General features: G+C 37.8%; 1 protein-coding gene and 1 pseudogene across 1 annotated transcript; both read right to left on the bottom strand.

The window, feature by feature from the left end:
- Nucleotides 1-1,616: 1,616 nt before the first annotated feature.
- LOC104455357 overlaps nt 1,617-23,039 on the bottom strand; it is a 44,359-nt pseudogene continuing 22,936 nt past the window's right edge.
- LOC104443434 (U-box domain-containing protein 33) lies at nt 17,208-21,652 on the bottom strand. Its single transcript, XM_039315202.1, has 8 exons — nt 21,281-21,652; nt 20,890-21,017; nt 20,384-20,505; nt 19,874-19,978; nt 19,060-19,429; nt 18,825-18,926; nt 18,101-18,547; nt 17,208-17,984 (listed from the first exon to the last, which is right to left on the bottom strand). Exons 1-8 carry the CDS (start codon nt 21,498-21,500, stop codon nt 17,295-17,297), a joined length of 2,184 nt encoding a protein of 727 aa, XP_039171136.1. The 5' UTR covers nt 21,501-21,652; the 3' UTR covers nt 17,208-17,294.

Raw genomic sequence — 23,039 nt, 5'->3', positions numbered from 1 at the left:
AAACTAAATTGGCAAAATTCAAATATTTGTGATTGAATAGGCCGCCGTTTTATAGCTTGAGGATTTTTTTTTTTTTTACAATTTCTGCCTTTTTATTTTAACCATAAATTAACTCCGAACGAGATCAAAATGAAGCCCCGCAATCTCGAGTATCGTCCCTTCAAAGATGAAGGCTTGTTTAGTCCTTTTGCGACGTTCCATAATCTCGTGGAAGATTGACAATTCGTCCCTGGCCCTCTAAAATGGCAAGGCGTGGACGTTGATTAGTAATGGTGTAAGGAAAAAGAATGATACGTGGCCGACTAATATGAGAAGTTCTTCAGAGTTAAGTCGATTCCCTCTCTCTCTCTCTCTCTCTTTTTCTATTTCTGTTACAATGGGAATTGATTTGATTCTTTTTTTTTTTTTTTGAATTAAAGTTGACTAATCAGAAAAAACTTGTTGTAAAGATGTACTTACTGTAACTTAGCTGGATAGTATAATTTTAAAAAATTATATAAATCGTGCAAATTTTTACATTTTATGACATTTACGAGAATGAAAATAAAATTTTAACGATGAATGTTCTAAAGTAAGGCATCTCTAAAATATTTTTAAATAAATTGGTGGTCCTTTTGCATGTTTATATACTTTAAGATTCTTTTTGTGTATACATTATAATATTTTGTGGAATCATTGCCAACTGTTCAAGTAGAATCAATATTGACACGTGATACGTGATACGTCACGACACACCAACACATTGTTTATAAAAGAATAAAGAATTCCAACACGTTGAAACATAATGTATATTAAATATATAAGGTTAATGTCCTAAAAAACCCCAAACTTTACCCTAAACTAATTTTTTTTATCACAAAAAACTCTATACTGGTACACCTTTGACAATTTTACCCCAAACTGGTATACTTGTGACAAATTTACTCTCTATTAGTTTCCGTTAAATTTTACTGTCAAATTATTAAGTTAAATGACACGTGACAATTGATTGGTATATCGGTTTGTGATTTTACTCTCTATTTATCACAGTTATACAATTTTTATAATTTTTTTTTGTATTAATCCAACTTAACAGAGGGTATATTTATCACAAATGTACCACCTTAAGGTTTTTGGCAGTCGAATCAATTAGTTTTTGGTGAATTTCTCACAAGCAAATCAATTTAGGATTTTTTATGGTCAATTGTGGTAAATTTCTCACATGTGTACCAGTTGGAGGTTTTTTATATTCAAAAAATTAGTTTGTGGTAAATTTGTCATACGTGTACCAATTTGGGGTTTTCAAGATATTAATCCTAGATATATATATTTACATATACATGATAAATTATCATTTTTATTATTATTTGAATCAAAATGTGAATGATTGGTACTCAGTATATAAAAAACCCAATTTGTTAGGTGGAAGCATGTGCGGTGCATTTCTGGTCCTTGGTAGCGATCTGCCTCCTTCAAATTTACAAATAAATAAATAATAAAAGAGAGCCCAGAATAAATTTACATTGAAAATATTAATCCACCAACTATTTTTTTTTTTTTGTAAACCAGGGAAGCTCCGTGCGCCACTTCGTGGCGGAGTAATCCTTGGAGGAGCAGTAGAGTCACCACCACCCTTGCTACCCTGGGTAAGTCATGGGTTTCTTTCTTGCAAGGCAGAGAGTCGCGGATGCGCAAGAGAAGTTTGATCTCCCGCTTATGATCTTAATCTGGTTGGTGGAATAGTTCATTCCACAGAGGAACTTGATGTAATCCTCGGGTTCAATGTCATAGATCAGACCGGGATTTGAAGCCTTTTTTGGGTCTATATGTCCTGCTCCGAAATCAAGAGACATTCTTGAAGCTCGAGTGGTCATGTCGATGATGGTTTCATCGATGTTATCGAGAGTGTAAGCTGGGGTCATCATCGCCGATCGAATAGCGGCGGGGCTCCAATCTGGATGGGCTGATTTTAGCAGTGCATCGACTCCAGCGACATGAGGAGCCGACATGGAAGTTCCCGATGAGAGCGTGTAGTTGCTAAGCAAGTAGCTCTAACCTATATGTGCTATTCCTCAGTTTGGCACCCTTGCTGCCAAAACATCAACTCCAGGAGCTAACAAATCCGGCTTCAAGATGCACAAGGCTTGGCGGCTTGGTCCTTGAGCCAAAAACCAAACAACTTGAGGTGCTGGTTTGGTCCTGAAAATGGTTATCAAGAACTCAATATTGACTGTCGGATTTTTCTGTTGAGAAAACTCCTATCAAGTTTTGAAGTTGACAAAACTTTCATTCTCTTTGAGGAATATTAGACTTTTGTATGAAATGCTATCAAAGTCTACACCCGAAATCTTTCCCACTGACGAAGATACAAACTGAACCCAAGTCAAGAACTGAGATATAATACGTGCATGACATGCTTGGCTTTCTAGCGGAGAATATCACTTACATTTTCTAAATATATTGATGAAATCAATCACGGATTAGTGAAATCAATTTCGAAGACAAGTTTCTTTTTGGGAAATATCTACTTATAGAAACCTAGATTCTGATTGTATGGACGACTAGAATCATTGGATTTTTACCTCAATCTTCAAACAGCTACAAGATTTCCTTAATTGATTCTATCCAACAGGTTGATTGGAAGAAATTCATTTGGAAAGTGCCAACGGTTAGAAATGCATGGAGGAGCATTTGAGGAGGTCATTTGATCCATTTGAGAGAGTGCATGAGAATTAAAATTCCGCAATTTGAAACCTTTCCAATCGCTTGTTCTTCCTCAATAGTGCTTACAATTGTACGAGAGAGAGAGAGAGAGAGAGAGAGAGAGAGAGAGAGAGAGAGAGAGAGGAGTGACTTAGTGAAAGAGAAAGAAACTCTTCACATAGTGATCATAATCAAATCGATGTAATTCTCTTTTGGTTCCATAGTGAAATCTAGCTAGAAAGCTGTTAGCGTGGGAGAGTAGACGTAGGCTTGATCTAAATAGAACTACTATAAATCTTGTGTCTAATTTTCTCTACTTTAGCTCTTTCAATTTGCTTGTTACAATATTTTTTTGAGTTCTACCAATTTTCAAAACATCTTATTTGAGTCCGAATTTTATCAGAAGTCTAGTGCCAATTAGACTTTGGTTGAAAAATAATAATTTTTACTATTTTAGCTTAACTTGTTTTTACACCTATTCACCCCCTATTTAGGTGGTAATACTAGCACTTTCAATTGGTATTAGAGCTGCGGTGCTTATTTTATTGAAGTGTTTTTACTTTTAAGTTAAAGATCTTCTATAGCTAGTATATTGGCTCTAGGATTGGTTGAAGGACAGAGTAACACCAAACCACTCTACTTTGATGGAAAATAGTACAATGTGCGGAAGAACAAAATGAAAGCATTCCTGAGATCCAAAAATCCTCTAGAATGGGATATTGTCGCAAGAGGAATTAATCCAAAGGCAACATCAGTGTTAGACAAAGGAAAAGAAGTGATTAACAAAGATGCCGAGGAATCCATTCAAGCAGAAATTACCAAGAGACAAGTTCTTGATGTTAAAGCTATTTATTCTTTATAATGTGCTTTGTCTCTGACTGAATATAACAAAATCTCTTTATGTGAAATAGTTAAAAAGGTCCGGGATAGGCTTCACGTCACTTATGAGGGGACTGATCGTGTAAAAGAAACAAAAATAAACATTCTATTTGGACAATATGAGTCATTCATAATGAAGCTTAGAGAATCTATTGGTGATATGTTTAGTCGCTTTACTGAAATTGTAAATGGCCTAACTTACCAAGGACAACCAATTTTTGGACCAATGAAGGTCAACAAATTACTATGTGGACTTTCAAAAGACTGGAATCATGTAAAGACTTCAATCAGAGAGACTCAAAGGATCATGCCTCATTCCATTGACGAACTGATAGGCACGCTTCAATCGTACGAAGTGGAGCAGATCAATGATGAGGAAGATCCAAAAGGTAAGAAGTCAATTGCACTTAAGTCTAATGTTGATTCTAATGACACAAATACTGACGATGACATGGATGACGAGGAGTTGACCCTTATGATAAAGAAATTCAAAAAATTGAATAGGAAAGGTAGAAGGTTAAATTGGAAGAAGCAAAGCAAGCAAAATTTTCAGAAGAGACCAATGGAAGATGTTGAAATAAGCAAAGATATAATATGCTTTGAATGCAAGAAAAAGGGACACATCAAGCCTAACTGTCTCTTACTGAAAAAGAAGAAATGGAAGTATGAAAAATACAAAACGACTCTTAAAGCAGAAACCTAAAGTGACACCGAATGTGAGGAAAGCAAAGAGGAATTTGCAAATATCCATCTGATGGCTCACTAATAATTAGACTCAGATTCATAATCAGACATAAATTCAAATTCTGATAAGGAAATCGAGGTAAGTCACTCAAAAATTTCTGTTAAAGTTTATAAGTATATAGATGAACTTTGTCTCAACCCCAAATCATCTCTTAAAAGGATTTCCAAACTGACAAAGGAAAATTGAAAAACTTAGGTAACAGGATGAATCTTGGAGAGAAAAGTTTTAGAATTTGAAAAATGATTTTGTTGATTTGAAAACAAATGGTGACTCTATTTCAAAGGAAAATGTATGTTTAAAAAAGAAAATTTCAAATATTTCTAAAAAGTTTTCCAAAGGATCAGAAAGGTTATAAAAAATTCTTTCAGTCAAAAAACCATATTTTAACAAATCTGGTTTGGGTATGAATAATGACACAACTCATTGATTGATTTTCCTAAAGTAAATGAAAGACTCAAACAAAGACCACCAAAGTATTTTTACAAAAATCATTTTCAAAAAGTTTTTGTAAAATCTGTTGGCTAGAATGCTTTCAAATGTTCTAGGTGTAACAGTTCAAAACATTTTGAGAATGAATGTCCTAAAGTTTAGAGATCCGTTAAGAAAGATTGGGCAAAGATTGTTTTTAATACTAACACTTTTGGACCAAAAAAAAAAAAATTGGGTACCAAAGAAAGTTTGAGATTTCCATATTGCAGGTTATTATTAAAAGAAAAGGCAAATGGTACTTGGATAGTGGTTGTTCTAGGCATATGACAGGAGACTCAAGCAGTTTCGTAAAGCTTGAGAAACAAAAATGAGGAAATCTCTCTTTTGGTGGGAACAACAAAGGAAAGATTATCAAACATGAAACAATGAAGATTGGAAGTCTAATCATCAACAATGTTTCACTAGTAAAAAGATAAATTATAATCTTCTGAGCATAAGTTAGTTATGTGATACAAGTTTCAAGATCAATTTTTAAGAAGATATTTGCTTTGAAGTAAGTCGAGATTTGTCTCAAGCCTTTATTAAGCATAGACATGGCAATATCTATCTTTTGGACATAAGTCCAAAAAGCTCTCAACGTGTCATGCTCCGATCCTCAAGCGCACGCCCATCCCTCACCTAGTTGATTAAATAGCGATGTCCTAGGACGCATCGCCGACCTTTTCATTTTAATACGCATGCAGAAGCATATAAAATCTCTAGACAATAAAACAATGTGATAGAAAATTAGGACCAATTTTCAAACTTTAAGAATAACCACACTTATATACAATGCAAACCATAATGCATATATATACAAGGCAAACTACTAAGTCAGGTTCAACTTAAACAAGCTCAAAAAACACAGTTTGCAGACAAGGGTGGGGTTTCAATCCTCATCAGGATCCTCCTTTGGGTTCTCTTCTAAGTCCTCTTCCTCCTCAATGGTCTCTCATTCTTCCATGCTCCAGCCCGAGTCTACGACTGAGCACTCCGAAGAGTCGGGATCATCACTCAGCTTGGGATCCTTCACGTCAACCACCAATCCACCCTTAGGATCTGTTGTCCCCTTCCCGAATGCTACCTCTAAAATGTACAGAGGTACATCAGATTCTGGTACAAGGCCCACCCTTCATCCATCATCATAATGGCGATACCACGACCAGTATCTGTGGGGCACCTTCTAGGGTTCACCCACATCAACCCGGATAGTGGATTTCACCAATACATATTCCAAGCCTTCAAGATTATGGTGTATCGGAATATGATAACCCGTCTCAATGACTTCCTCAGGTATACCAAAATGCACAGGAGGAGGTGGGGGTGCTGCCATCTAGGGACCTGAAATGTTGTCCCACAACGGGGTGAGACTACATCTCAACAAATTCTACCCCTTAAGACCAGATTAGGAAAGCCAATACGCCCTAAGGGCTGCCTAAGCACAATACAGGTCAGAGGACTTACCTTGGCCTTGGTTCCACCCTGCAAATCAATATCATTTATAGATGTCTTAAATCACATTAATCAATCAATTCATAGTATCAAATCAAATCATTGATCAATCGATTCGATCGATTACATGTCACCACGACTTTTTCTTGATTGACTCATCTCATACTATCTATAAAGTCCTCTCATATCAAGACTGTTCACTGCTAAGTTGATAGATATATAGTATAGCTCGTTTCTGAGATGATCGGGTATACTTCTCTCTGCTAAGCTGCCATATCGTCCGTAGGCTGATATAATATACTGACAATGCTCAATCTAAGCTAATAAAGTATACTGCTCTCTGCTAAGTTGACATATCGCCGTAGGCTAATATAGTATACTGGTATACTACTGTTTGCTAAGCTGATATATCGCCCGTAGGCCGATATAGTATACCATCTCAATCATACAACCAATTTCATATTTTTTATCATTCTCGATAAAATAGCTATGTATAGGTACACGGTCAGCCTTAACCAAAATATAATAATTTCACTTTCATTCTCCCACTTCTTTCAACAGTCCAAAAATAGATTTTTGGCACTGTAGACCGACACCCGGTAATTTTCCCATTAATTACCAAAATTAATTAATTTATGAATAAAATCATAAAATCACAATTAAATTAATTCAGCACAAATTAAAGCTTAAATAAATAAACAGATTGCACCACAATAATCAGCATAAAATTCTGGTCGTCGGCTATCCCAACCTAATTTAAAAAAAATAATTAATTAAATAATTACGGAAAATATTAAGTAAATGCCAATAAATCCAACTTAGGCCCGTAATGCCTAATTGGACGCCAAAACGGACCAGGAAAATTTCCAAGATTCGTTACATAAATAATAGAACGTGTCTACTCGCTAAATATACTAACTAACCACCTAACATGCATTGGCAGATAATTAAATTAACTAATCTAATCTAATTTATCCACCTAAACCATGCTTAATTAATCTAATCAATCCCTAAGCATCATTAATTGACTAAGCGAGGATTAGCGAGTTAAACTCACTTGTTTTGCGAGCCGGTCGGTTCAAATCGACGGGAACACAACAAGGAACAACCTCCTTCAAAGCGGGCCTAGCAACCGAGGTCCGAAACCACCTCAAAACGGGCCTGAAGGTTGTTGGAAAACTCTCTCTATTTGTTGCTATGCTTGACTGAAACAAAGGGCAACAAGGCTGGTTTAAGGCGGGAATTGATCGAGGAAGGTGGAAAGGAGCAAATCGGGCCTTGGCGGGAACTCACGGAGGTTGGAGGCAAGCCAAACAACTCCGAACACTGGCTAAGATGGTTGCTGGAACGCAGGGACAAGCTGGATGAGGTGAGCTAGGCGCGGCAAGGTGGACGTGCGTGGGGCAACACGCTCAGGCGGCAAGGTGGCGCTCCAACAATGATGGCGGCATGCGATGGCGTGAGGGGCAGTTCGGCGGTCTTGCTGGTCTTCTCCTTATCTGTTGGTTTCGAAATTGCACAATGAAGAAGGAGATGAGGGGTTCGGCCAGCTGAGGGGAGAGAGGAGACAAGAGGGGGCCACAAGCCATTTTTTTCTCTTCAATGGTCTCCCTTGACCATTCTCCACCAAGCTGTCTTCCTTGCTGCAATTCAGCCACCAAGACACTTCTTGCAACTCTTGAAATGGTCTAAAATGGCTAGACAAAGGGGACATAGGAATTTCAATGGTTTTTCCTTTCAATTAGACATTTGTTCATGCTTAAATTAACATGATTCGGCCTCAATAAATCTCGTTATCAAGTCCTCGATCAAATCGATATTTTTCCTCACCAATATAACCCACTTGCTTCCCAATTTTGCGTCCGAAAACAATCCCGGCATTTTCTGGACAAAAACGGCCCTATGGCGATTTTTTCCCAAAAAGTCTTGGGTTGCAGAAAAATATTTTGAGACTGAGTCGACGTTCCTATAATTTATTGTGACATAACAGAATTTTCAATTTCTAAAATCAGACTCAAAGTCGCGATTAATTTCAATTTGGCGCATTTTTAGTGTAATCTAGGTTACTAAGTAGGTTTTAGAAATTTTTAGTGCAAATAACCCGTGGTCGATTTTCTTCGAACCATAATGAACCCACTCGACACATTGGCGACTCTCGGTTGTCGTGAAAATCTCAAGGATTCAAATACAGACATATGGTACCAAAACGATAGAAAAATCAGTTTAGTGCCGGCCGACAAGAATTTTCCAATTTAGTGGTGTCACCCATAATTAGCTATATATCTCTGTCGAATTGACCTATCTCTGATCTCAAATCAATTTTTAACTGTGTTGTAATGGTCTCTAAAGATGAGCACGGTCGAGAAGCCGATTCCTAGTAGAATTCTCAAGTCTATTGCATTAAAATTCCTTAATGGCTTCCTTGGATAGTCTAGTTATCTCGAGAGTGATCAACTCTGAGAATAACTCTATAGGCGTGTTGATGAAATGCCCGATTTATTCAATGGAAAACATAAGTGAAAATTTGGGATGTCACACTATGCCTCATTTCAATTCAAGATGAAGTAAATATTTGGTATCATAAACTTGGACATGTGAATATGAAACAGATTGCCAAACTTTATTCTAAGAAGCTGATTCAAGGTCTTCCCAAAATGGCTTACTAGATGTCTGAATTGTGTACTCCGTATATTTTGGAAAAATAGGTCAGAAGTTCCTTTAAACCAGTAAATCAAGTTTCTACTAATCGTGTTTTACAGCTCATTCATATGGATCTTTTTGGACCAACAAAAATACAAAGTATTGGTGGAAAGAAATACTGTTTAATAATTGTGGATAATTATTCACGATTTACTTGAGTTTTCTTTTTAGCAAATAAGTCAGGAACATTCTCTTACTTTTCAAAGTTTGCCAAGAAAGTTCAGAACAAGAAATGTTATATTATCTCAAGTATAAGGACTGATCATGGAGTAGAATTTGAAAATCAAGACTTTGCAAACTTCTATGACGAATCCGATCCTCTTCATATACTCCAGAACAAAACAGAGTTGTGAAAAGAAAAAAATAGATCGTTACAAGAGATGGCCAGAAATCTACTAATATAAAGTAAAATTTCTTCTCTTTTTTTTAGTAGAAGTAGTTTCTACTACTTATTATATAATTAATAGGGTATTTTTAAGGCCCATCTTAGAGAAGACTCCCTATGAAGTATATAAAGGGAAGAGGCCAAACATCTCCTACTTTCATGTATTTGGTTGTAAGTGTTTTATCTTGAAGAATGCAAATGATCGATCTTGAAAATTTGAATAAAGATCGGATGAAAGAATATTTCTTAGCTATTCTACATCAAGCAAAGCTTACAAGGTCTTTAACAAGAAAACTCAAACTGTCGAAGAATCAATGAATGTCAAATTTTAGAAAAGCATTTAGAACCAACCAAATTAGACTCAACTTGAAGAGTCTGGACCAGTTTTATACTTAATAAAGGTTGACTCCCTGAACTTAAATCTTCTGGATATAAGGGTCAGGCAGAACAAGAGTCGGAAGAAACAAAAGAAACAAACGATCGGCAGATCTCAATAAAAGACGACAAACCAAATAGCAACTGGAAGCACAAATCAAATCATCCCAAACAACTTATCATTAGTAATTTAGATGAAAGAATTTGCACCAAATCCAAGACAAAAGAAGATTCCAGTGCAATAGCCCCTATTTCAGAAATAGAACCAAAAAGATAATAGAAGAAGCACTGTCTGACGAAAGCTGGATAGAAGCAGTGCAGGATGAACTTAGACAATTCATCATCAACAATGTCCGGGAGCTAATGTGACAGCCTGAATTTTCAGATTTCGTTTTCGATTAAATAAATTGGTCTTTTCATCGACGCGTCGATAGTGCTATTCTCTAAGCTGATCACTCACGAGATAACTAGACTATCTGGAGAAGCCATTAAGGAATCTAAATGCAATGGACTTGAGAATTCGACTAGGAATCAATTGCTCGATCGTGTTGATCTGCAAGGATCATTACGGCACTGTCAAAAAAATCGATCAGAGACCGGAGATAGGTTGATTCGATGGAGATATGTGATTAGTGCGTGGGTGATTCCACCTAATTGTAAAATTCTTGTCGAACAGTATTAGATCAATTTTTCTATCATTTCTGTACCCAGCGTCTATATTTGAAACATCGAGATTTTCACGACAAATGAGAGTCGCCAATGTGTTGGAGATGTACATTGTGACTCGAGATAAATCGATCACGAGTCAATTACACTAAAAATTCCTAAAAACTACCTAGTAGACTAGGTCACGCTAAAATCGCGCCAGATTGAAATTAATCGCGAATTTAAACCCGATTTCAGAAATTGAAAGTTTTGTGGTGTCACGATTTATTTTAGGAATATCGACTCATCCTCCAAAGAATTTTAAGAGATTCCAAGATTTTTACGGAAAATCGTTTCAGACGTTGCGGAAAATTAGCGGAAATTCGGATGTGTCAAATTAAAGGAAATTTGAACTTCCAAGCCAAGCCTTGAGTGTGGGGGACTTGCAGAAATGGTATGAGCTTTTTCTTCAACGAAATTGGACACTAAATTAAGGAAATTGGAGAAGAAATTGAAGCTTAAATTATGAAATTTGTATGCTAATTGAGGGCTGGAATTTTGGGCACTAAATTGGACTAATTGGTGGAATTATATTGTTGGAAAGTATTAGGGAACACAGTGATATACATGGAGACAAAAAAGGAGACTAAGTCATTAACGGAAGAGATGAGATTTGTGGACTTTTGCCCCTCCATCCAACGCTTCTCACGCACGCCTTCTCCCCCCCACCGTCTGCTTTGCTTTTGCCTCAATTTCCTCGAAGTGCCCCATCTCTCTCTATTGAATACCCTTGCGCCTCTCAAGCCCCATGACTCTGCCCAATTTCCTTGTTACCGACCTACAACTCCATCTTTGTTGGTTTTTCTTCTGCCACCGAATGCTCCCCCTTTTGCCAGCGAGTTCCACCTACCAGCATCACCTTCGTGACTTCCCAATTTGTTGATCGTGGACTCTTCTCCTGCCAGCAACGCCCACGTGGCTTCAATCCGTCGAAGTGAAGCCAGCAACTCCGTGTGTGTCGGCCCATCTCTCCCCCACCGAGCAAGCCAATGGATTCAATTCGCCCACACGTTGCTTCAATCCATGCATCTTCTTTCCGCCTTATGTCCCTGCTACCGGCGTCGGTCAACCAACTGTCTTTTTCGCTCGTGGATCAGCACAGCAAACCGCGGCCCATGAACTCAATTCCTGCCGCAGCTCAGCCACCAAAGCTGCTTCCTTTGTCCCTGTCTTCGGCCCAACAACCTAGCAGTTTCTTTTGTTGCTCGGCCCAGCAGTTGGGCCATTTAAAGCCCACAAAAATTTCAGCAGTCCAGCCCAACAAAGCAATTATTCTGCCCAAGTTTCGGCCCAGCAAAAAGCCCAAGCCTTTTTGGAGCCCAATTCCAGCTCACTTGAAGCCTAAAAAGCAAGCCCAAGCCCAAGTCTAAGCCCATAAATTTCTATGGGCTTGCAAGGTTTTTGGGCTCGATCCGAGTGTTTGTCGACATCGCCAAAAATTCGGATTTCGGCCACTGTCGCACCATCATCACGGTGAAGTGGTCTTCGCTTTAAACCGGTGAGTTTAACTCACTAATCCCCGCTTAGTAGGTTAATTGTGCTTAAATTTGATTAATTTAGGTTAAGATGGATTAGGTGGTTAGATTAGATTAGATTAGATTAATGAATTTAATTACTTGCCAATGCATGTTAGGTGGTTAGTTATTGCAATTAGAGCCTAGACAAGCTCTAGTAATTTAACTAGAGTGGTTTAGAAATTTTCTAAGCATGTTTCGGCTTCCAATTAGGCTATAACGGGCCTAAGTTGGATTTATAGTAATTATTTATTATTTTTCGTATTTATTTATTTATTTATTTTCCAAAAATTGGATTGGGATGGCCGGTGACTAGAAAATTGCGCTGATTGCAGTGGTGCTGTCTATTTATTTAATTGAGTACTTGATTTGTGCAAGTTGATTGTAATTAGTGTTTGTGGGTTTTAAATTCCAAAAATTGATAATTGTGGTAATTAAGTGGAAAATTACTGGGCATCGGTCTACAACACCAAAAATCTATTTTGGGACTACTGAAATAGTGGGAGGTTCAAAAGTGAAAACCTTATATTTTGGCTAAAGCCAACTGTGTACCCACACACGTGTATTTTTATCAAGTATGATAAAAATGGTAAAATTGATTGTACCTTCAGAACAATATACTATAATGGCTCGATGATTCGTATGTCATCTTGGAGAATGGACATTATATCATTACAGCTCGATGACTCTCCTTTCATCTTGAGAAAGAATTGCTTGTATGCCGGCTCGATGACTCTATATGTCATCTTGGAGATAGTACGGTATGATTTATCAGCTCAATGACTCTCATGTCATCTTGAGAAAGAACGGTGTGTTATAACGGCTTGATGACTCTATATGTCGTTTTGGAGATAGAACGTTATACATACCCGCTCGATGGCTCTATATGTCATCTGGAGATAGGATAGTACTATCTATATTTCACTTTGATTTAGAAATCCTAGATTTTGAATAGATTCATAGATAGTATTGAATGGGCCGACTAAGAGATGATCATGATGACATGTAATTGATTGGATCAATTGATCGATGATTTGATCTGATTTGATTGAGTAATATAATTGTCAGTATTTATCACGTGAACTAACTTGTAGGAAGAAATTGAAGCCAAGGTAAGTCCTCTGACGCCTAATTGTGCTTAGGTAGTTCTTAGGGCGTAATTTTCTTCATAATCGGGTCTTAGGGAGTATAATTCACTGAGACGTAGTCTCACCCCGTTGTGGGATCACATTTTCGGATCCCTAGGTGTTGGTCGTGGAGAGCCAAAAGTCCCAAAGTTTGGAAGGTGGAAGAAACAGAATCAGCAAACCTGTCTGGCTAGTTAGTCATAAGACAGTTCCTTTTTGGTTAAGTCGATATTTTTGTAATGACCTGATGTTGTGAATAAACATGTTTGTTATAAAAGGTTTGTTTTGGTTTGAAAAAGTTGGCCCTGCTTTCCTATCCCATTGTTTTATTGTCTAGGGATTTATATCTGGTTCCGCATGCGTATATTAAAATGAATGGGTCGGCGATGCGTCCTAGGACATTGCTATTATATCGACCAAGCAAGGATGGGCACGGGTCTGGAGGATCGGGACGTGACAACTGATTTCTAAACTGAAAGGCAAATCTGTGATTGGAATAAAGTGGGTTTTCAAAAACAAGATAGATGAAAAGGGCAAAGCAACCATAAACAAAGCAAGGCTTGTGGCAAAAGGTTACACACAAGAGGAAGGAATAAACTATGATGTGACTTATGCACCTGTAGCTAGGTTAAAAGCAATTAGACTACTACTTACATATGCATATTTTCATAATTTCAGGTTATTCCAGATGGACATCAATAGTTTTTTCCTTAATGGATTTATACAATAATAAATCTATGTGGAACAACCATCAGGATTTAAAGATCCAAAAAAAACCATACTTTATTTATAGACTAAAGAAGGCGTTGTACAGTTTGAAACAGGCACCTCCTTGAGGCTAGTACGAGAGGCTGAGTAAGTTTTTGATAAATAATGGTTTTGAAAAGGGAATGGTTGACATGATCTTGTTTATTAAAAGGGTAGAAAAAATTTTCTACTTGTTCAAATTTATGTAGATGATATAATCTTTGGATCTTCTAACGAGAATCTGTGCAATAAGTTCTCAAAGTCTATGTAGGAAGAATTTGAAATGAACATGATGGGTAAATAAACCTTCTTTCTAGGTCTACAAGTTAGACAATCGAAGAAAGGAATATTCATTTATCAAGAAAAATATGCTAGGGATGTTATCAAGAAGTTTGGAATGGAAAATTGCAAAAAAACAGAAACTTCCATGTCAAGTTCTTCAAAACTTGACAAAGATGAAGATGAAAAGAAGGTTGACCAAAAGCTTTACAGAAGCATGATTGGTTCTCCTCTATCTTACTGCTTATAGACTTGATATTTTATTTAGTGTGTGTATATGTGCTAGATTCCAATCTGATCCCAAAGAGTTGCACCTTAGTGCTATTAAACAAATTATCAAATATGTTACAACTTATCCGAAGCTAGGTTTGTGGTATCCAAAATGATGAGACTTTATTTTACTTGGTTATTCTAATGCTGATCTAGCTAGTTGTAAAATTGACAAGAAAAGTACTTCAGGGATATGTCAATTTTGTTGGGACAAATGTTAGTATCTTAGTTCTCAAGAAAGCATAATATTGTGGCTCTTTCTACAGCAAAAGCATAATATGTTGCTTTTGGAAGTTGTTGTTCACCAATTTTGTGGATCATGCAACAACTAAGAGATTTTGGAATAAAAGAATTATGCACCGAAATCAGATGTGACAACACAAGTGCGATCAACCTTACTAAAAATCACATTCTTCATTCAAAGGTAAAGTATATCGAAATTCACCATCACTTCATACGAAATCATGTTCAAAATGGCGAGATCAATGTTCAATTCATTGATTCGAAGAATCAACTAGCATATATCTTCACGAAGCCATTGGAGAAAGGCTTATTCAAGCCCATTTGTGAAAAGCTAAATATCACATTTCCATCTAACTAAAGTCTATGGATGTGCAAACTTAACTAATTAACATGTGTAAAACGCATCTATCTGAAAGTCTTCCAGACTCAGGTAGTTTTATTTTAAATTTTTGGTGCGTAAGTTTATTTCCTTATTGAATAGGTATGTTTATTCTCAATTTATTTCTTGCCTTTTATATTTTTTGAAATTGTTTTTTCTCTGCTAATTTTTCGGAAATAATTTTGAAAATTGTTGACAGTTTCATTTTTGAATTTTTTGAAAAGGCATTTTCCTTTTATGACGGTTCAATTGCCGTACTTCAATTTCTTTAAATCTCTTGGAATTTTCTTTTATGTTTACAAACCCTAACTCTTAAACCCTCATCTTTCTTGAACTCTTTCTCGAATCCTCTGCAAGTTTCTTACTCACTCCTACACAAGCATGTCATCAAAATCTTCCAAGTCTACTTCATTGTCATTCCAAGGGAAATCTTCTCGTATTGTTAGCCATGGGCCTCGAAATGTCCCTGAAGGTCCAGTGCATTTTGATATGACTGGAGAAGATTCGCCTCGGAGTTCTCCTTGCCGCTTTGTAGATGAGGAAGTTACTAAGGAAGCAACCCCCATTTCAGTAAGAAGGCATGAGGTACTCCTTAAACATCATAATTTTTTGAAGTTGGGAGGAAGCCCTATGGACTTCATAAGTAACTTTATGAAGGAAAATGACTATGGGAATGAAACCCTATTTTTGCGGGCCATGGAAAAGTTAGGATTGGTAGCACCTAGATCTGTAGAAAAGGAATATTCGAACTTTCCTTCTGATCCTTGTTTTGGTGCAGAAGGTCAGCCTAAAAACAAGGATGATGATGATGAGAGGATTTTGAAGAATTTTCAACCAAAGATTGGTGTTGCGGCTGAAATCACTAGAGAAAGGATGAAATTGTTTCGTTCGAAAGATCTAAGAAAACTCATAGAATAAAAAAATGAACAAAAAAATTTCATAATATTATTAAAAAAATATCCACGTTGGCACCAACCGTACTGCATAAGATGGCTATCCACATCAATGATTTCTAGCCGAAATTGATTGGAAGACTAAATCGGTACGTATGTGAAAACATTTAGGATTATTGGTTCAATTAAAAAGTTGAAGACTAAATTTACATCAATGCAATTGTTTCAAGACTTTTTTGGTAATTTTCCCCCAATTACTTTTATGCTAATTCAGTCATAAACATTCTAATTATATCAATTTAATCATTAATTGAGTCATTCCAATCAATTTTGGTTGGAAATCGTTGATATGAACATTGACCATTCTATATGGCATAGATAGTGCTAACTTGGACTTTATAATTTTTTTAATAAAAAGTTACTTTTTTTCTTGTCATTTTGGCCAACGAGAGCTTGCTGGCAAGGATCGTAGCCCTTGCTAAATCGGGATGAGGGTAGCAACCCTTAGGCTTGTTAGCCCTCATCCAGTGGTTAAGTGAGGTTGCTGGCCAAAATGAAAGAAAAAAAATCATAAGAATTATTTAAAAGTCTCCACATGCAATGTAAGACGGTCGACGACCACACCAATGATTTTTGACCAAAATAAGTCGGATGGATTTAATTGACAAAATGTAAAAATATTTAGGACTAAATTGATACAATTGAAATATTTATGATTAAATTGACACAATTACAATAGGTTTATTATCTTTTTTTTTTTTTTTTTTTTTTTTCTTTTTTTACTTTTTCATGTTTGAATTGACTACTTATGAGCATTGACCAAAATATAATAAGAGCATTTAATCATCTTTCCGTCTTTAAGATAAGGTGAGGTAGGCCAAATCTACTTGCCCGCTCCAATAAAATAGTAACATGTAAGTATGGACAACACTCTTAAGGTTAAACATGGTGGAGACGAAAATGGGTGAAGAATACTAGCCCTAATAATACCTAAAGTCAAGAACATAGAGATAGAAATTCGAGTGGAAATAAGAGAGAGCAAGTCCAGCACGTTAGGAAAGATTCGGAGAATTGAATTTCTTCCTTGAGAATTGTTTGTGGAAGTGAAGTGAGTTTAATGGGACTGAACAGCATAACAAGGCATTGGATTTGCTTGCTGCTATAAATGGATCTGATTTCGCATGTCATTAACCAGTCCGATCTCCCTTTCCATGTACTTTATGCAGAAGAAACTCTATTCATAAGAACAATGGTGGGTACATGCAGGAAAAACTTTCAACAAGACAACTCAATACATGACGTAGCAAAACATCTATGCATATATTTACAAAAACCAGTCTATGCTCACCGACGACTGCCACACATTACCCGAAAAGTCGATTTATTTGAAGTTCAAAGCACACATTCGAACAAGTATATCGGTAAATTCTTGAGTATACAGAAGTCTAGGCTTATTGACAGGAAGCACCGATGGATTGGAGCACCGTCCACACATCTGAGCGGAGATCCGGCCTATTCCTTGTGCTCATCTCGCAGCACCTCAAAGCCAAATGAACCAACTCCTTGGCCAGCATATAGGGCCACTCTCCAGCCGATGGATCCAAGATGGTCTTCAAAGTCCCTGCGCTAATTGCCTTTCGCACTGCGTTTGCTATTCCTAAGGCGGGCCTCCCCGTCAATAACTCAAGCAGTATAATCCCGAAAGAATATACGTCGGACTTTATCGTGAGCTTTCCCTCGATGAGGAACTCGGGGTCCATGTACCCACGCGTTCCTTTTGGATTGGTCAGGTGCACAACGGTGGTGTTGTTGCTTGACCGTTCACCGCCGGACAGCAGTCGGCAGATGCTGAAATCGCTGAGCTTGCTCATGAGGTGTGCGTCCAGTAGGATGTTCCCCGGTTTGACATCCCCATGGACGATGCTAGGCTTCCAAGAGTGGAGGAAGGCCAGGACGGAGCAGAGCTCTGTGGCGATACGTACCCGAGCTTGCCACGGCAACTGCTTTGCCCTGTTGCTGCTGTGGAGCCAGTCTTCAAGGCTACCATTCGGAATATATTCATAAACAAGAGTGCGGGGCTCTGGACAAGCACCGATGAGCGTGATGAGGTTGGGATGCCTCACCTTGCTCAACACATCCACCTGTGAGACATTCAATCAAGAGTTCGATGATCGGCATTGAAAATCTCGATTACTGTGAGTAATGTACTCTTACTGGGAAATCGCGATGCCATAGTGAATAATGAACCAACTCTTACCTCCTGTTGAAATTCTTGTGAACCATGCATGCTTTTAAATTTAATGATTTTTATGGCCACCGACGTATGTCGAAGGAAACCTCTATACACGCTCCCGCAACCGCCTTCACCAATCTTCAAGGCCGGGTCAAAGTTCTGCACAGCTTCCTTGATTTCGGTCATGGAGAACTCAGAGAAGTACTTTGTGCCCCAGGAATCTCCTTTTCTTCTGCTCATCTCCTCAGCCTTTTGGAGTGCGTTGTTGAGTTCGATCTGCAACAGCTCTCGCTCTTGTCTAAAAATCTGCAACTTTTCATTGGCTGCTATGATTTTCAGCTCCAATTCCTTTCTGCTCTCGTTAGCCTCGGCAAATTGGCTCTCGAGCTGCAATTTTCCTTCCAGGGCACTGTGAAGTTCTTCCATCACTCTGTTTAGGTGATCCTGCAACTTCTCTAGTTCTTCCTCCAACTGAAAATTTACCCATAATACTGTACTCAATAGATCATCCCCTTTTCTTTTTTGGACACAAATCAATAAATCATCTTTCTTTCTCATGTTAGTTATGTCATGCATTTTATTTATCTATTACATTATAGGATGAACCGTCTCCGTGGAGTTCGGGTCCTCAACAAACAGACTTCAGCAAAATCAGTCGAAATATTCCATTTTTGATGAAATTAAAATAATTCAGGGGGTCCAGGTCGATGTATAGCAAAGCGGTCCAGTTATTATATCGACATTATACCTTCCTGGGGTCATTTTGCCCGCCCTCAATGATACCTACTTCTTCAGCACGAGCCGTCACTCCCTCCTCAAGCACTTCTTGCATGCCATTTTCATCCAAATCCTGTTACAATTAGCTAAACTTTGCAATATTCCTTTAAAGGACAACGAATGAGATATACCTAGCTCCAAAACAGGACAACTTAAGCTAGAGACATGGCCTCCTGGCTAGAGAACATGAAAACAGCTGCGCATACCAGAGTGTTGGAAAATGATGAATGGCCGGTATGATAGACCGACCAAATCAACTGCAGATGATGGGAAAGGCTTGTTGCGAGTTCTTGGGGAGTGTCTTGCCTCTCCAGCATGCCCTCCGCATTAGACTGATCGGAAGGAATGCTAGCTGGGGAAGGAGAAGCTATTGGCCTCAAAGCACGTTGATCGGCATTTAAGGAGAACGCTCTTCTCATAAGGTCTTGAAATGGATTGCTCAACTTTGCCGTATCACTTCGCAGTGTGGCGGATCGTGATTTCAAGAAAACTGACTCTCCAGCTCCAAGGGCTGGAGTCGTTGGCGATGGTGCATCAGTAGGAACTTCTACAATGGCTTCAACTGTTTGAGCTTCCCTATTTCGACAAGGAGTCAAAACAACTTTGAGGTGAAGCCAAAATTGGTGCATCTTCTTATAAATTGATTGTCCGCTGACTCCCCACCGGAAGCATCCCTACTTGCACTCAATTTCATTTGGAAATTTCATTTGTTGTGTTTTGAGAGAATTAGATGTTAGCGGATCTCGGGACACTGATAGTTGCCATGGGGCTCGGGCGCAAAATTTCCCAACTATTTAGCCATATTATTCAAAGAAAGAAGAAATAATGGAAAACATGAATACAATTGTCTGTCCCAGCCTCATCCCTACCTGAACTTCTAGGTCTCCTATGGCATTCAACTATTGCAACAAGATTTTTAGCTGATTATTTGTTGTAGAACTTATGTTCACAACACCCTCATGTGCACATACGATAATTTCAAAGAAGACAAATTTACAAGTAAAATAGTTGGAGGACGACCTTGTGTGAATGAGGTGCCCGTTGTAGATAAACCGAATTTGACAAGAGACATGTGCTTTATCGCGAACGAAGATGGCTTTCCTGGACTTGATTTCTGTCATCTTCCTGCCAATTCAAACCCAGAGAAGATAGTGAATTAATTTGGTGTAAATTCAGTTAATACCAAACAAAAGCTTGTAGAACAAAAGAGACTTTTAGATTCACAGAACAACATGTCCCCGGTTTTTATTTTATTATTTCACTCAATAGGAACATAAGATAATTCATAGCACATTATGTATAGTGACAGTCGTGGGGCGAACTAGACATCGCGTTCGAGAAGTGCCATCAAGTATTCCTCAAAGACTGAATGCGCACAACACATCTAAGGATTGACAGAGAAATAAGTATCTGGTTTAATGCTGTAATTATGGATCCAAACAAACATGCCCTTTTAGTTACGAGGAGGACAGATTTGGAATGAATAAGTCCTCGACCCATGTGGGCGTGTTTTCTTGTTCCTGTACGTACTTGAAACAGCATCCGTCTGCTACTGCACCCATTACAAGCTTTCCGATCCTATGTAAACGTATGAGCTCCACAATTCCCTCATGAATGCTGTCCGATTCTATGTACTTTTTCTCTGCTGGTACCTATTAACCGTTGAACCAATTAATTTGCTTTCTTCTCCAAATGAAGAAGTATATACATATAGACATGTAAACTTGTGCCTCGCGGGCACTGTATTTATCAAGGGTCAACAATGATTAATATTAGAAGAAGAAGAAGAAGAAGAAGAAGAAGGAAGAGGAGAAGAAATTAAATATACCCCTCTTTCTGTACAAACGTGCAGGTAGAAGGAGAAATTTAATATACACCTATTTCTGTACAAACGTGCAGGTAGGTATCGAAGAAGAAGAAGAAGAAATTAAATATACCCACATTTCTGTACAAACGTGCAGGTAAGTATCCAAGAAGAAGAAGAATTTTTATTTATTTTTTTGGTCAGAAGAGAAGAAGAAAAAAATTATATATACCCCCATTTCTTCACAAACATGCAGGTAGGTATCCAAGATCTTATGCATGTTTATCCTCTCGTTTTCTCTGTGTTCCCTCAACAAGATCTCGTTCGCCGAGTTCACGGGGATCTCGGCACCCAGGCCGCCTGCAAACCAAAGGCAAATTAACAGGCCAAAAATTTCAATCCGTTGCAAGAAAGGATGCTGCAGAAATAATGAATACCGACAATAAGAGGAACAAGTAAAAGCTATATCCAACATTGTCCGTCATGGAAGATCCCTGTGTTATATTTATGAGAGCTTGGTAAGCTCTCATTTTTACTGTTAACGAAAGCTCGTTCAACAAAAGAAGATACCGATCGATGATGGGGTATTATGCAAAGAAGAAAAAGAATAAACGTTGACTTACCCATGGGGATCGTCTTCGAAGGAACTAGAACATGAATGATACAGATCTTGACGTTGCCTCTGGATTGATGCACTGTCCAAACAAGCTTCGCTTTGCCCTCTTTCACATCCTTCTCAGCTGCAACATAAATCACGTCTTCGAAATCCAGCGTCACCAGTTCAGGTGCAACCCTGCGAAAGCTCGGCATGACGGCTGGGACTCCGAACTCGGGAAGTGACATTATAAGGTCAACCACAGCTATATTGACACGTGATGGGTAGAATGGCGAAGGCGATCTTAACAAAAATGAAATTGAACAGACTCTGGAATGTCTATAATGGAGACAGATAGCTAGTGAGAAAAAAAGAGAGAGAAACAGAAAGCGAGACGTGAGAATTCTCTGAGAAACGAGAGAGCATCCCCTTTGAGGTTTTTTTTTTTTTTTTTTTTAAGGGGAATATGGTTATAAAGAGATGGCTTGTTCTAAAGCTGACTAGACCGTACAGTAACTACAAGAAACCGACGAAGAATCTTTTTCCACCGGTAATGAGTGAGCAATTTCCCGTTGGCAACCATCAAGTTTGGTGCTATGTCACATACGTTTGCTTTTAGTAATTATTTGGATTAAAAGAAAATCGTCATATTCATGAAAAGCACGACATTATAGAGTTAGGTGAATCATTTATAAGGAAATTATTGACAGACACGACCAAAAATATTTTATCAAAATAGTTGCCTTGCGTGTCATTAATTAGAAGAAATTCAAATGACGATTTTCTTATTTACCATAATACTTTATCATTCATGTCGATTTTCCTCCATAAGAGTTTGTGCCTTGTACTGCTTTTAGGGATTACTTTACTACCGAGGGAGCGTCCATCAACGACGACGCAAGTGCTTAGCTTTTCCAAAGCTTTTAGTGGTTAACTTGAGCACATCCGTTTACCCGAATTCTAACGAATCAGAAGCTTCTTGACAACTGCAACACTTTTTAAAACATACATATTCTAGACACAGCTAGCCACAGAACTCTCCGTCCATCCGTCCATCCATCGATCAATTAATTAGTCCTGGGGGATAGATTCATTCATGTTTCCCGATGGAGAGAAAGCAATTGTAAAATATTGCAGAAGACAAAATTCTGCGTAGGTACAGCCCATCATTGAAATCGATTGACGTGATAAGAGAAAATAACATTACTATCACGTGGCATTCTATCATTTGTTCAATGTCTCGTCCGGCTTTCACTATCAATTTCCTGAATCCAATCAAAGAAATTGGCTCCATCTTAAATTATCATAAATTCCCCAAGCAAACGTCTGCCAAATATCAAGAAGTTGGCATCACCTTCTTGCCTCCCTGTTTCTGCGTAACACTCAACTCGAAAGAAGTCGACAAAAAGTCGGAATCGTGATTAAATTTTCTAATTATTTAAAAATCTGTAAATTTTAAATAATAATGAAAAATTATACCCAAATCTACTCATGAATATTTACATCTTAAATGGCTTTATGTATTTTGTGAGCTGCAAAATCTATCAAATATATATATATATATATATATATGAAAGAAAATCATGGATCGTCATATCATTTTTCTATGAATCACATATATAACATATATAGTATTTCGCGATCATTTTCTTATAGTTTTCTCCCCAAAATACCATTTCATAGGAGACTTCCCTTCACATAACTACTATTCACTACCATCTTTGGCGGGGAAAGTTCTATCCCTTGAGGTCTACAAGTCAAGTGCACGCGTGTGATGTGTGTGGGAT

The sequence above is a fragment of the Eucalyptus grandis genome, chromosome 6 (genome assembly GCF_016545825.1).
Source record: "Eucalyptus grandis isolate ANBG69807.140 chromosome 6, ASM1654582v1, whole genome shotgun sequence".
NCBI lineage: Eukaryota > Viridiplantae > Streptophyta > Magnoliopsida > Myrtales > Myrtaceae > Eucalyptus > Eucalyptus grandis.
This window is presented reverse-complemented; position numbering and strand designations above follow the sequence as displayed.